Source organism: Papaver somniferum, chromosome 2 (assembly GCF_003573695.1).
Source record: "Papaver somniferum cultivar HN1 chromosome 2, ASM357369v1, whole genome shotgun sequence".
Classification (NCBI taxonomy): Eukaryota; Viridiplantae; Streptophyta; class Magnoliopsida; order Ranunculales; family Papaveraceae; genus Papaver; species Papaver somniferum.
Window position 1 is genome coordinate 56,509,629 of NC_039359.1, and position 14,536 is coordinate 56,524,164.

General features: G+C 35.2%; 2 protein-coding genes across 2 annotated transcripts; both read right to left on the reverse strand.

Annotated features, from left to right (window-relative positions):
- Positions 1-465: 465 nt before the first annotated feature.
- On the reverse strand, positions 466-3,039 carry LOC113347714 (cinnamoyl-CoA reductase 2-like). Its single transcript, XM_026591384.1, has 6 exons — positions 2,767-3,039; positions 2,408-2,577; positions 2,132-2,317; positions 1,165-1,327; positions 854-1,031; positions 466-697 (listed from the first exon to the last, which is right to left on the reverse strand). The coding sequence occupies exons 1-6, from the start codon at positions 2,897-2,899 to the stop codon at positions 541-543; spliced, it is 987 nt and encodes a 328-aa protein (XP_026447169.1). The 5' UTR covers positions 2,900-3,039; the 3' UTR covers positions 466-540.
- A 756-nt stretch (positions 3,040-3,795) lies between these two features.
- Positions 3,796-5,657, reverse strand: LOC113347715 (pre-mRNA cleavage factor Im 25 kDa subunit 1-like). Its single transcript, XM_026591385.1, has 7 exons — positions 5,387-5,657; positions 5,250-5,295; positions 5,033-5,126; positions 4,756-4,829; positions 4,525-4,611; positions 4,330-4,440; positions 3,796-4,230 (listed from the first exon to the last, which is right to left on the reverse strand). The coding sequence occupies exons 1-7, from the start codon at positions 5,530-5,532 to the stop codon at positions 4,159-4,161; spliced, it is 630 nt and encodes a 209-aa protein (XP_026447170.1). The 5' UTR covers positions 5,533-5,657; the 3' UTR covers positions 3,796-4,158.
- Between the last annotated feature and the right edge of the window lie 8,879 nt (positions 5,658-14,536).

Here is a 14,536-nt window from a genome sequence, read left to right on the forward strand (position 1 = left end):
TGCTGCTATTAATCAAGACAGGCGCCATTAATGGTGCTCATATACTTGGGCTCATGAAAGTTGCAGTTCTTGTTTTGGTTAATAAGTGTCTTCTTAGAATGGAAGATGAGTTGTTTTGTTTTCTTTACTTGAGATTTTAAGAAAAAAGAATTTCGAGAAAGATGACTAGAACTGTCTAGTATCGAGTTTAGGATCATGTATAGCAAGAAAGATTTTCCCCTGGTGACACACCGAGTTGGGTACAGTAATCCTTATAGTACTCGACTCTAGCTCGAACTGCTTTCTCGTTTCCACCACTACATTCATCCCCGCTGATTCTCCGAAATGTACGAGCAAACCTTTATCAGATGTGTAATAGAGGAATGGACATTTTCCATCCAAAACCAGGACGCTGTCTTGAAAGAGATGGTAACATAGCTAACTGTAAATTCTACTTTCCATGTTTTCGGAAAATAAAAACATTAATTATAAAAGACTTTTTTTTTATTAATAGAGAAATACAAAAGAAAATAATACAGTAATTTCAGAAGTTATAAAGGCCTAGAAGAATTTTTCCCCAGCCAAACAATCAAAGATGCTCTTCTCTTGATAGCATTTAACGGAGTCAGCAAGACTTTCTTCAAGTGTTATGTATTCCCAGCCCAACTTCTGCAACTTTTCACAATTCATCTTCGGTTGATCCTCAGCTTCAGTAATTCTGTGATGATAGAGGAAAAGGATAAACAAAAAAAAAAAAAAAAAAAAAAAAAAAGAGGATGAACTCGATTCAAAAAGCAATATGGCTGCTAAAAATTACAAAATTACTTCAACAAAAGTTGAACATTTTAATTAAGGATTTCAACATGTTTCTTACCTCTTTGGGCATTTGTACTTTGGATACATGGTCTTGAGCTTGTCGACCAAACCTTGTGTTTTGGCCATATACGCAGAGCATATATATCTCCCTTCTGCTTCCGGCTTCTCATATGACAGTAGTATTGCTCTAGCCACATCCCGCACATCTACCATCCTCTGGTCACTATTTATCCCATCTGATTTCGTCATACAACTTACATTATAACTTAGAGAAAAATGATCTCATAACTTTAGGTAAAACTTTTTGTATATGGAATAAGAGGTAAAAGTGAATCATATAGTGTAGTGTAGATGTAGCTAGGACCATACCTTTCAGAATCTTGATTAAAAACAAGCTGCTGGCATTCACTGTAAACTGCAACATTGGCCCAATAATCAATGACGGACAAATGGTTACCAAGTCAAGACCATTCTTCTTTGCATACTCCCACGCCTTGCTTTCTGCTTCTGTTTTGGAGAGACAATACCAGTCCTGGCACCAGCGGCAAGTAAGGAGCTTAAGTTCTGAAGTTCTACTGGATAAAAGGGAGAGGGGATTGAAATCCCTGATGAAGTAAACCTTACTTATTACTTATAGTATTTGTCAAAGAAACGAGTTACCTGTGCAACTACTCTCTATAAATATGGCATGCCGCATGCCCAAGGTAGTCAATATCGGTTATACAGATCGATATTACATGTTTTTATCGGATATCGGAAAATACCTATACGATATATCAAAAATATCGGCGATACAAAGACGAAATGATATTATCGGTTGTACAGGTCGGTACAGACCGATATATCGGTTTTACTTGTACACCGATAATATCGGTTTCGTGAATAAATTTTTCATCAAGATGCATCTAGTCTTTACAGACAAGTATAATGTCAATTGGAGAAGGTAAAAAGCACTGATGTATTTATAATATAAAACCAACGACTATATGGTAAAATATAAGATGGAAACCATATTTCGATTGCAAGGAAGAAAAATATAAAACCTAAATATGAAGGATAATAAAAAAGATTTACCGGCATAATTGGACAACAATCACAACATTGGCTAATAAACCACCTTGTATTTTGGAAATTTGAGATATGTGTATGATTCTTATTATTTTTTACCATGGTTTTATAATTATTTGAAATTCTATATTAAATGAGGTATCGCCTGTAAAAACAGATATTATCACTTGTATAGGTGTATAGGACCCGACAGATCGATACCGATACGCGAAATATAGGAAATTTGAGATACGCGATATTAACTACCTTGCGCATGCCTATAGCCTACCTCAATTGTTTTGCAATATTCCTCGTCAGACCAACTCAGCTCGTCCATCGGTTGATCCGTTGGCCAGTTGGGGTTCAACATAACTGCGCCAATAGATGATACAACCACAACCCTTTTAACTTTCGCTTTAGTACATGCCTTTAGTACATTACATGTACCATTCAAAGCGGGTTCGAACAATTCCACCTGGAACAGGCAAAGATAGATGCCACCATAGAAAAATTATCTAAGTAAAATATGTTGAATGGATATGGAAATCAACGCAGAAATTCTTACCTTGGGATTGGTCACAGGAGCTGAAGGCACTGGACTGGCTACATGAAAAACACCCCTGCATGCTGTAATGGCAACGTAGAGGCTGTTATAGTCGAGCAAATCTGCTTTAAAGAGATGCAGATTTTCCGCGGCGTTCTCCAAATTCTTCAGATGAGCACAATTTTCAGCATCTGAAAAGTATTATTAATGTGAAAGTTTGGAGTAAAAAACATAACAAGTCCTGATTCAAAACGTTTAGTATGAAATTAACAAGATAAACATGGAAAAAGAGACTACAATCAATCTAAGTTAACAAGTGAATCATTACAGATGAGATCGGCTAGCTAGAGTAGTAAGAAAGACAAAGAGAAGAAAGTTACTTGGATCTCTAACTGTTGCATGCACGGCATAGCCCTTGGAGAGGAGAAACTTGACAACCCATGAAGCAAGAAATCCTCCTGCACCTGTTACACACATTCTTTCTTCGTTCATCTCAATCGAAGTGCGCATCATATGTTCAGCTCCTCCCTTTTGCAGTACTGGTTCTCTCTGTGCTCAAACTTAAGGTATTTTATGTAAGATCAGATCAGAAGGATGAGGTGCACGATATAAAATATTGCAACCAAGGCAGTCATGATTAATTTGTTCAGAGATGCCAAAACAAAACAAAACAAAACAAAACATACCAAGAAAGACAAAATTAAGGTCCCCTTAATGTATCAACACGTACTCGTGTCGGCACTACATTAATCCAGATCCAGATTCTTTTTTGATGTGGTCACAATTTGCATTTGTTTTAGAGAAGCCAAAACAAAACATGTGTTAACAGAATAGACAAATGTCCGGATTAAGAGATGAGAAATAATTAGACTAAGCCAACTATATTACCAACTCTAGTCTGATGCGTTTCCGCAGTAAAACATGTTACATGTTACACCTATAACGGCATGATTGGCAGAATCACTTGATCAGGAATTAATTGAGTTTATGCCAACAGATCTTAGACTCCCAGTAGGGATCCGCTTAGCCGATGTTGTTTTTGTTTTTGTTTTGATCAAACAGCTGGGGAGTATTGTAGGTTCGTTTTTTATAATTGACTTAGCCGATGTTACCATAGTATATTAGTAGAGTTATTTGGTGATGATAATATGAGTCATCTAAACTCGTGAGCACCGAATATTTTACTGATCATGAATGATATAGAATTGTGGACTAGTAAGCTTGACCTTGACCATCCATAAAACTGTTAATCAATAGAATGCAGTTGCGTAAATGATATAGTATTAGAGTCGTATGGATTATGAATGGAATTTTGATTTCCTGTGGGAACCTTTTTGCACATACCCCTTGAGATGGACATTCAACAAAATCGAAGATGTTCTACCACATATATTTCAAACTCTGTAAAGTATATACGAAGGTGATAACCAAGTACAAGTCCGAACATTCAAATTTTCAAAGTTAATATGGCTAGGCATATCTAATAAGTTCCACCAACTCTAAAATTGGCCAAAAAGTGGCAACCAAGCAATATTGTACCCCACCTTGACAACACCATATCATGGAAACACCGAGCACTTGGGTTGCTCATCAGCTTGGTCCAGCTCTTTCACAAAAAAATATTTTTGGCAAACCTCAACAACTGACTCAGTGGTCATGCTCGTACATTCTTTGCTTCATTTTTTTTCCAATCAAACTCATGTTCCATTTTTGACTCCTGAAAACATTTCATGTCGTTTAACGCACCATAGTAGCGAGGGAGCAGAAGGATTTCAAACATTATTCATGTTGAAGGAAAATCTTGATAGGAAACTTGGAACTTCCGAAACAATCTGGCCGTAGGTCTGCAAAACACAATATTTTTTATTTATTTTTTTGACTATTAGATAATCACGAAAAACAACATTCGCATACTAGAATTCCTTCTTACAAGAGAATTGTACCTTAAAATTGTCATGAACTTGGAAAAGTGGCAATACCAGAAGCTTTTGATTTTTTGGAACAACGAAACTCTTGTTCATTGGAAATCTCACAAGAAAGAGCTTTAAGCATTCCTACAAATACAAAAGACATTATAACAATCAAGAATACAGGCTTTGAAGGGTTCGAAACTTAAATGTTAACCAGAAAATGTTTACTTTGGGGCTCTTCATGTGAGGAGGCAAAAATGGGCATAAGGAAGTTTCAAAGTCAGATCTCCACCATGTTCCAAGACACTCTCCTACCTGAGAACATAAAAGACCAAGTGATTTTCAATGTGCCATACAATTATATGGTGTGCATTCAACACTTCGTTATATCTTTGGATGATTTAATTCTTTTTTATAGGACCTCTTTCGAAATTAACACGGCAAATATAATAAACTCACCTCCCAATTGTCATCAACTCCGTTTCCATTTACTGATAGCTTGTTTGAGAGTTTGCGCTTTAGTCCTTCGATCTCTGAAAAATGAAATATTTAGTGAGATCAAAAGATCCTCCCAAAATTTCTAAATAATGAAATACGATGGAGCCAGGTGTGGACAATTTGGGACAACTTGCCCACTGGCTTCCAGAGGCTAAAGGCTAGTTTGTACATACTTTCACAAGAAAACCCCTCCTACTTGGCTGTTAACCGTTAACTAGTTGAGCAAACGCATAATCACCTGATTCACCGAGTCTTAATCGACCACCAGGAAGCTTAAAGAAAGAATTTCTCATTTGCAACACTAGCAAATGAGGTTGTTTAAACAATTCAACCTGTTCTTACCAAAATCGTTACCATTTCAAAAAAAATGAGAAAAATGAGAAAAAAAATCGGGACAAAAAACTCTGTAATGCAAAGTAATTATGAAACAGAAAGAAGTAAATTTTAGTACTAACCAACATAACTGCTTCCACACAAACCCTCATCCCATTTGTTGAATAACTGGAAAAATAATCAAACAGAAAAACTTCAGAAATTAAGATAAAAAAAATATCCAAAATGTTGATAAATAAATGAACAAAATAATTATTACATGGATTTCAATTTCTGTAATTGATCAAAGTAGATATGGTGTTTAGGAAGAATAGCATCTTTTGATCCAAAGTAGTTACCCCTTAATGGATAAATGTTCACCACACAGCTATTAGTGTCATCCTCATCGACTATTTGATCATCCATTTTTGAATTACTCAAAATCTCCAAGTGAGACTGCAAGTTGCAAAACTGGTTAGGTACTAGCTAGTGCTGGACTGATGGCTGACACAGAAGAAAACGTGTCATTCAAAAATGTATAGATTAGTTTGACAGATACGTGGCCTGAAAAGAAAAACAAACATTCAGTTTCTATCCATTAACAGTCGAGTACATCAAACCGACAATGTGAATTGTCCGGTATACCTTACAATCGTGTTCTTAATCTAACTTCTTTTTTCCCCTCTTTTCTTTGGGCGGGGGCTTGGGCTTAGCTATAGCTAGATTATAGCGAAACCCAACTATTATGGAGCTTTGCTTGGCTCAAACCTGGTAAAATAATTTGGCTTGGCTAGTAAGTGGAACACATCTGTTCCTTAATATTGCTATAAGCCAAGTATATATTACACCTAGACTAGTACATAATCAATATGGTTATCAAGAGTCGTATGGATTATGAGTGTAATTTTGGTTTCTTGCTGGAAACTTTGCGCACAACCCTCGAAATGGAAGGATGATTGTAATGGAGGGAGGAAACATCATTGGATCAAGTGGTCAACAGTATGTAAACCGTTGTAGCGGGATGGTTTGGGCATTAAAAGTCTAGCATACTTCAACAAGGCTATGCTTATGAAATGGTGGTGGAGACTAAGATAATAAGTGAAATATTTGCAAACCAATTGGAAACATAGACTTTTTGATCCTACATGGGTTCAAATTTTATCTTGTTTTGATTTGTTGGGAGATCCTTCTTGTTTGATTTTGTATCTTTGTCTCCCTATGTCCTTGGAGTCTTGGGTTGAAAATTTGTGAATTTTCATATACAATTTAGTCTTTATCAAGCAAAAAGAATAAAGCCCTTTAAATGGACATTCAATAAAATCCTATATTATCTGCAAACCAATTTCACATAGTGAAAATTACTACTAAACCCATTTCTCAAATTTTTTTCACCGTGAAACCCACGCGCGAAAAACTTCAAGCGTGCACCCATTTTGTGGGTTAAAATTTTCCTCACACCCATATTTTCTGAAATTATTATTTCCCTTCTTTTTCCACGATCTTCTTTTTTTGTGACTTATTTTTTCCTGCATCTTCTCTTTCTTATGATTATCTTTTTTTGCCGAGAGAACATGGTGAAATTAATGACTCACCAACCTTTTCAATGCTAGATATTTACATGAAAAGGACTTGATGAATATTGCATGGATGATAGGATCAGTGTAGAACATTCTCACCCCATGGTCTCGCAGAGGCTACCATCAAAGGTTACAGATGGTGTCTAAGGATAGGTTATGCGTAACAACCTTCCTATAAATGCTCGGGGCATATGCAGTATTACATGCATATTCACTTTTTTGTTTTAGAACCCACAATTAGTTAATTGTTTCTGCGTACCAGTTGGTAACTTGACATAAGCCTGACATTTGTATTCTTACGTATTTTTGGTTTTTCTATATATGTTCCACTACGACTCCACATCGTATTATAGTTGGTCATCAAAGCGATTAAGTAGTTATGTTGGATATGAATTCCCGATAATTATCCGCATTTGAAACCTTTAGCAGGCAATCTCTTATCCGCTATATTTACGGATCATCACTTTGATGAGACAGTCTTCCCGTCGCTAGGAAGATAATAAAAATGATTTTCTAAAGGAACGACGGGAACTGTGGTGGTGTATTCCCACTCTGTCTCATATTGATTTTTGTACTCCACAAATGTAAATGTGAAGTGAAAAGAATAATCGATTTTCAGAAAGTACACTGATATCGGTAACGTGACAAGATCATACATACCAGCTGCAAATGTGCCTGCAAGGTTAGAAATCCTCAATATGGGGTACACCATAAACTAAGGTGTTGCATCTACACTTGGTGGAAGTGTAGTTGAGGCCGTGGCTCCATAAAATAAGATGGAGAGACCACCAGGTTCGATCAATACTCATCTAGAAAGGAAGTAGGTGAACAAGGAATAACCTAATATATCATTAATTAAATCACCTCATTATATTGTGTCTGATTATGTTTATGAATCAAACTGGAGGACGCTCCAACGTTTAATGATTCCAGAGAACAATGAAAGTCAATGAAAAGATCGTGCAGGCATATTAATGATTATTATTTTCATATACAGTTGCTCAAGGAAATTTATCATGATGAGATCGAATCATGCTTCTTATTGTTTAAATATCAACAAGGAGCATATTTGGCCTACAAAATCTAGGTAGAATTTGATTCTTTGACAAATATATAAGTATTTGGTGTGGTAGTGCTAACCAACCAAGTGTAAATCCTGTGGACATACATGATTATTTGTTAGAAAGCGCAGTAAGAATAATGAAGTCGTAAAGTATAAAGACTCGTCTTGTGGCGCGAGTTTTCTCACAACGGCCTGGAATTTTTTACTCTCTTGTAAGGAACGTTATAGCGCTCTGTTACTTAGTTGGCTTGGTAGTTTCAAAATGACTTGAAATGCAGCATTTTTATGTGGTTATTACTTATCTCTGTAAGGATTAAAACATACACATATTTACAAAGTGTTTAATAGCATTTGTTTCCCAGATAAAATAACTCTAGACCACGGAGTACATTTTCAATTAGATTGGAACGTTCACTTATGAATTGAAATAATCAGGCGGACTTGGTGTATCCGTTTAAGTGACTACTTGATTGGGAAGGGATAAGCATGTAAGGTATTGTGCCCAGCATATTCACAAGAAAAGTTCCTAAATTGGAATTATAGCTATCTATGTCGGTATGTACATGGTATATACATAGTCTTAATCCAATGAGGGATTATACAAGCTACTTGAAATTCTAATTTGAGATGAAAATATGGGAAAATCTCGGTCGGATGCCGAGCTTGTGGTATATTATTCTACCAGTTTTCATATGTCCAAAGTTGTCAGGAAATTAACAAAGACATGCATCCTGCTAGCACTCCCATGATTAGTTGAGGTACAAATGTAAGTAAATGATCATTTCGTCTAAAGGAAGATGACGATGATGTTTTGGGAGATGACATTCCCATATCTAAGTGCAATAGACGCATTTTTGTACTTAGCACAATGTACTCGACCAAAAATTTCATCCTCAATGAACTTATTATCTAGATATAGCTTAGAGCCGACGCAACATCATTGGAATGGTATAATTGTTAGAGCATTGATTGGTCGAACTCGCATGCGTTGCTATCTCAAGCATGTTTGTCAATATTAGTGATCAAAACTATATGTCTTGATTTCTAGTTTACTTATGACTAAGTCTCGGTCTAGGATAGTCAAGTGTAGTTGAAGCTCCAGACTCCATGGAGATCATCTTACGAAGATGAAAAACTACTCGAGGAACCGGTGGAACTTCATCCGACTAAAAGGTATGTGGAGACTTGAACTTATCTGTCACTCAAAAGTCTATTCTATCTCCTACTCTTGAGACAAATTCGTATAAGTAAGATAGTTTTCATACATACATGAGATACAGCTTCACTTAAAGGCCTCCTTGAAGAGAGTTGAATCATCACTCTAGACGAAAAACATGAGATAGAGCATGTTAATGACAAGTTCGTCAGAACCTAAAGGAATAAGAGATTAACACTCTCAAGCATGACCTGCAATTAAAGGTTATCTGGAAGCTCTGACAAAATTGCAGCAATGTTATTTGGTCAGAGATCCTTTGGAAACATTAATGGTTTAGGATTCAAAAGAAAAACTCAAAGCTCAAAGTTGTGCGTTCCTACTAATCAAGGAACAACGTTTGTTGATTGTTGTGTTAAACAGGAAAAATCACATAAAGACGAAAAATCCTCATTGATTTGTTCTTTTTGTGGACATTCGAAGCATGAACAGAGCACTTGTTGGAGATTCAGAAAAAGCAATAATATAATCACCAAACTTCAAGAGAACATGTAGAAAATGAATTTGGGTCCAGATAACCAAGCTCTTTTAAAAAAATCCAGATCGAGAGGAGGTAAAAAATCTATCTACACAACAAACAGTGAAGAGCCACGAAAAAATAAGAGGTGTGAGAATATGGCTCACTCGGTCACCAACTAATGTTGGTGACATCCGCATCCTCATTTTTAGCTTGGGAAAAATGAGGGTTGCGCTAAAAATTGGCTCAAGTCCTTGTGTTTGTAAATCTTTTTCTTTTAATTGTTAAGAAAATATTCTCCTAAGAAGATGGAAGGCGGATAACAAATTCTGAAAGACTCATTCAATGTCTTTTTAGGGTTTTGAGTTTACAAATTCGTATATTAATTCTGTGTCCTTCTTTTCTCCTTCCTTTTCAAAAGATACATTCCCATGGCTCCTGTAACTAGAGGGATCACAAGATGAGATGCAGTCGAAGAAGTTAATGTGTATCTTTTTGAAGGAATCTCTTCCTCAAGAGTAAAGAAAGTGAAGTCGACAATCAACGAAGAAGGTTCTTCCTCTAACTGTCTCTTGTCTGCTTGTCATTATGATAATTATTTTAGAGGCGTGGTGAAAGATTTTATCAACAAGAGAAATGATTTAAAATCTCAAATCGTTTCCTCTTTCGAAAAGATAACTTACTATGAACAAATGTTGTCTCTAACCAAGAACACCTTGTGTGAACTGAAAAGACAACTTAGTGAGTTAACTGACATTTCTGAAGATCTAGAGGAATTAAATGATCTCATTATCAATAGCTTCTTCAATAATAAGAAGGAATTCTCTGTGGATGCTCTGAGAAAGCTCTATAATGTCTAGTAAACCTTCTTATGAGAATTTTCATCTTCATGTTTTTAGGTTTATTTGTTTAAATTCTAAAAAAAAATTGGAAAATGATGATTGCAGTATTAATCTTTATGGTTTTATATATTGCAATATGTTACGGGATATGTGTGTTTGCGTCCGTGAACTATTATTGTCCCATACGATGTCAAAATTTATCTCGTTTATATTTCGATATGCATGTACTGATAAAAGAATGAATGAACTTTTGACAAACAAAAGTTAAGCCTATTATGTCAATTCTTTGATGGAAGATAAGTTAAAATATTTTGTTTGCAAGGATTATGTCTATTGTATGTCGTTATGTAAATAGTGATGGAAAATAGAATGAATCCTTGTATATTCCGCAGTATTGATCTTCCTGGTCCATATTTTATGTATATACTGTGTGGCTCCATAAGTCTTCTTGTGTGATCATTTCCAACTAAACTAATCATAGATTCATCTGTGATTATTTTGGTTGTGTATTCCGATTAGATTAATCATGGGTTCTCTTGCGGTTAATTTGATTGAGAGTTTTTGGATAACAAAATCATTTTTTGGTTGTTAGTGTCCAAATAAATCCTTCTTTTCTTGTAAAAGTAAGGTCGCTCTTGTTGTTCTTTCGGGAATGACATCAAATGGGGGAGAATTCTTTTGAACTTGCGCTTAATTTCCATATCTTTGTGGGGAGTGCGGCTGTGGAATATTTGAGGAGTTATCTTGTACCTTTATAAACTCCGTGATAAATGCATTTAGCTTCGGCTTTATGATTGCTTCAAAACAAAGTTGATATGTACTTTTATTTGGTCTTGAAGTGTCTCCATGAGAATTTCATTAGGATCCCGTTTTCGTACCTTTGCCAATTTTATTGACAAAAAGGGGGAGAATTAATATGTAGTTCACACTACAAATACATATGGTTTTTGGATCATTATGTAAGGGGGAGTAGTTTTCGTGTTGAGACGAACTATTTACTAAGGGGGAGTAATACATATCACCATAGTATTATTGTCGAAGTTGTGATATGAGAACTTTAATGCTATGTAATAATACTATGACATTGTATAACAATGATCGAGAGCTTTTTTTTTCTCATTGTTATGGCTATGGAACTGCAACAACGATGATCCCAAACTTGCAAAATTTAGAATTATTGGAGTACTTGGAAGTGACGAAGATTTCGAGTAATGTTAAAGAACCAACGAGATCAAGCATGTGGACGAGAAGCTACAAAGTTTATCTTTTTTGTAATCCATATGCATTGATAGTTTTGCCACTAAAATTGACAAAGGGGGAGATTGTTAGAGCATTGCTCGGTCGAACTCACATGTGTTGCTATCTCAAGCATGTTTATCAATATTAGTGACAAAAACTATATGTCTTGATTTCTAGTTTACTTATGACTAAGTCTCGGTCTAGGATAGTCAAGTGTAGTTGAAGCTCCAGACTCCATGGCGATCATCTTACGAAGACTAAGAACTACTCGAGGAACCGGTGGAACTTCATCCGACTAAAAGGTATGTGGAGACTTGAACTTATCTATCACTCAAAAGTTTATTCTATCTCCTACTCTTGAGACAAAGTCGTATAAGTATGATAGTTTTCATACATACACATTTGCTTTGAGCCGAGTTTACTCGCCTATCTTTTTCTCGAAATATGTGTTGGTAAGCTTTCGCTTTAACCATTTTCATCTTTACCCGTGACCAAAGTCATGATAACGTTTCAATCTTGAAAATATCTTTGATGACGGTAGTCGTGAATAACGATTGTTATAACATTATAGAAGAATGTTTCAATGATTGAAATGTAGAATTGAGATTACCATCTATGGATATAAACATATATAGTGTGTTCGCACATTAGTGTATAAATCCATGTGCTGGAAGCCAAGTGTGTGCATATGTGTGCATGCGGTATTGGTGAAGGAGACAGGTTGAGTATGCGTACCCACGGAAGTTTTCATACCGAAAATTTCTGCTGGAGTTTGTAAGTTTGAAAACTAGTAAACCAGTCACCTTAGGTACGCGTACCCGTACGCATACTCACGGAAGTTTTCGAACTGAAAATTTCTGCTGAGTTTGTAAACTCAAATCCGGTAGCTAAGGTACGCATACCCGTACGCGTACTCAAGCTGGTGATATCTCAAATCGGTAGTTCATGAACTTAAAACAATAAAATATAAGGAATGCAATCTTTGCAAACCGTGTCTATATTGTTCATGAATTGATTCAAGTGGATCAAACTGATTTTGTTTCAATTGTGTCTACGAATAAAGACCTAAGCAATTGAACAACTCTTCAACTAGTTCTTATGAGTCATTTGAATTAGTTATGAGAAAGATGAATACGGTTAATATGAAAGTGCTCATATGGATAACCATTGGTTAACTATTTGTGAACCAACTAAGTGTACACGTCTAGGTACGGCTACTCAAACCTAAATGAATACATTTCATTTGTGTGTGTGACAAGCTAAATTTCGATCTAACGGTTGAAAGATATTAGCTTGTGTTAGAGCACTACTTGGTTGAACCCACTAGCGTTGGTATGTCAAGTTAGTTGTCAATTATAGTTGCCAAAATGAATTCTTGATTTACAAAACTAAAGATAGTTTCGTACTAGATTAGGTTTATGAAGTTGAATCGAAGCTATCCTTAAAGGATGAAGATTGAAGATTGTAGACCATAAGTAGACATCAACAAGTACTTCATAAACAAAGGTATGTGATTGATTTCATTTGGATTCTTGTTCAATAATACCTTTATAATCTATCAAGATATGTGCTCACTCTATGGAACAATTCCGATAACGGTAAATGTACATTTATGTATATATACTTGAGGTTATTTGATTCATGACCTTGGAGACAATAACCTTTATTCTTGTAAATAATCTCATGTTATAGTGAATGAGCTTATGAATCCAACAAGCCAAGAATCACTCAATTCCGAGTTATAACGATGAAGTTATGAGTGATTTATTAAAGTTCGTTAGGAGAAAACAATCCATGGGATGTTTGTAGTAGTTCATGGACTTGGGCCCAATTCGTGAATAAAAGTTATTTTTGGTCAAGTTGGTGATATTTCCTTGTATATGTAAGATGGCTATTATTCCAAACATATTTCATTACCATATTAAAGTGTTTGAGATAACTTTTAATTCCTGCCTAAGTTAGAATGTGATTTATTCACATAAATAAATATTTGCTATTTAATTAATTATTTATGCGTAACATTTATAACTTAGGAAAGACTCTCATATTTAGGAGAGTTTTGAAAAAAGAAAATATTTTTGCTTAGCTTCCAAGCTATTGTTCATTATAAATAAAAGATTCGTGAGATTACACGTTTTTCATCCCCTTTGGAAAATTGGCGTAAGCTTTGCAGGTTGTTTCCATGTCTTCTGTTCTTCGTGAACAAGGGTGAGATAAAAGTCTTTGTATTGGGGATCACAAAGCCAAGTTGGATTTAATCTTCGTGATTAATCATACAACTTATAATCTAGGTTTTTCACCTCTTGTATATTCTAAGGTTTTCTCTTCTGATATAAAAAAATTCAAGAGTTGTTGATCATAAACCCTAGGTTTTGATAGGTTTCAGTTTCCGATTGTATACCAATACTTTTTAGTCGAAATTGGAAGCTAGAAAGAAAACTTCGATTAAGGTATCTCATAAAAATCCTTAAGAAGTTTTAAAAAAGATATCTCTAGATTTATTCTAGTTGTTCTTGTTGTAGAATTATTAGGGTTTTATCAACTTGGAAATTGATCTAATCACCCAAGTTTACTTACAGAAATCAGGTTCACGGACTCCTTGTGTGTACGCATACTGATTGTAAGTTAAAACCCTAATCTACAAGTTTGTTTTGATATTACTTTTACCTAGTAATTGTCTTTATTAAAATAAACACAAGATTTCCAAAACCTTGATTTACATCTAAAGGGAAATCAAACCGGTGTTTTGTGCAAACAAAATATCAAATCGTTTCAATCGTGTTGGTGTATCTTTTAAAGAGAACCTTGGGTTCTGCTAGAAGATTTGTGTGAAGAATTTCTAAAGAGAATCGGTATTCTGCTAGAAGTTATACAAGTGTTGAAGAAGGTATTACATCTAGTCTGAATAGGTAGTAAGAAATTGGTGTAACAGATTTTAATTAGTGTGTGTTTATTCTGGACTAGGTCCCGAGGTTTTTCTGCATTTGCAGTTTCCTCGTTAACAAAATTCTGGTATCTGCGTTATTTCCTTTCTGCATT

Excerpts from the sequence above, each read along its gene's own strand:
- LOC113347714 (XM_026591384.1), bottom strand. The coding sequence starts at position 2,899 with ATGATGCGCACTTCGATTGAGATGAACGAAGAAAGAATGTGTGTAACA. Across the intron at positions 2,578-2,766 it reads TGCAACAGTTAGAGATCCAA|ATGCTGAAAATTGTGCTCAT; the intron begins GTAACTTTCTTC and ends AATACTTTTCAG. Across the intron at positions 698-853 it reads AAGTACAAATGCCCAAAGAG|AATTACTGAAGCTGAGGATC; the intron begins GTAAGAAACATG and ends CTATCATCACAG.
- LOC113347715 (XM_026591385.1), bottom strand. The coding sequence starts at position 5,532 with ATGGATGATCAAATAGTCGATGAGGATGACACTAATAGCTGTGTGGTG. Across the intron at positions 5,296-5,386 it reads TTACAGAAATTGAAATCCAT|TTATTCAACAAATGGGATGA; the intron begins GTAATAATTATT and ends TTATTTTTCCAG. Across the intron at positions 4,231-4,329 it reads AAGTTCATGACAATTTTAAG|ACCTACGGCCAGATTGTTTC; the intron begins GTACAATTCTCT and ends TGTGTTTTGCAG.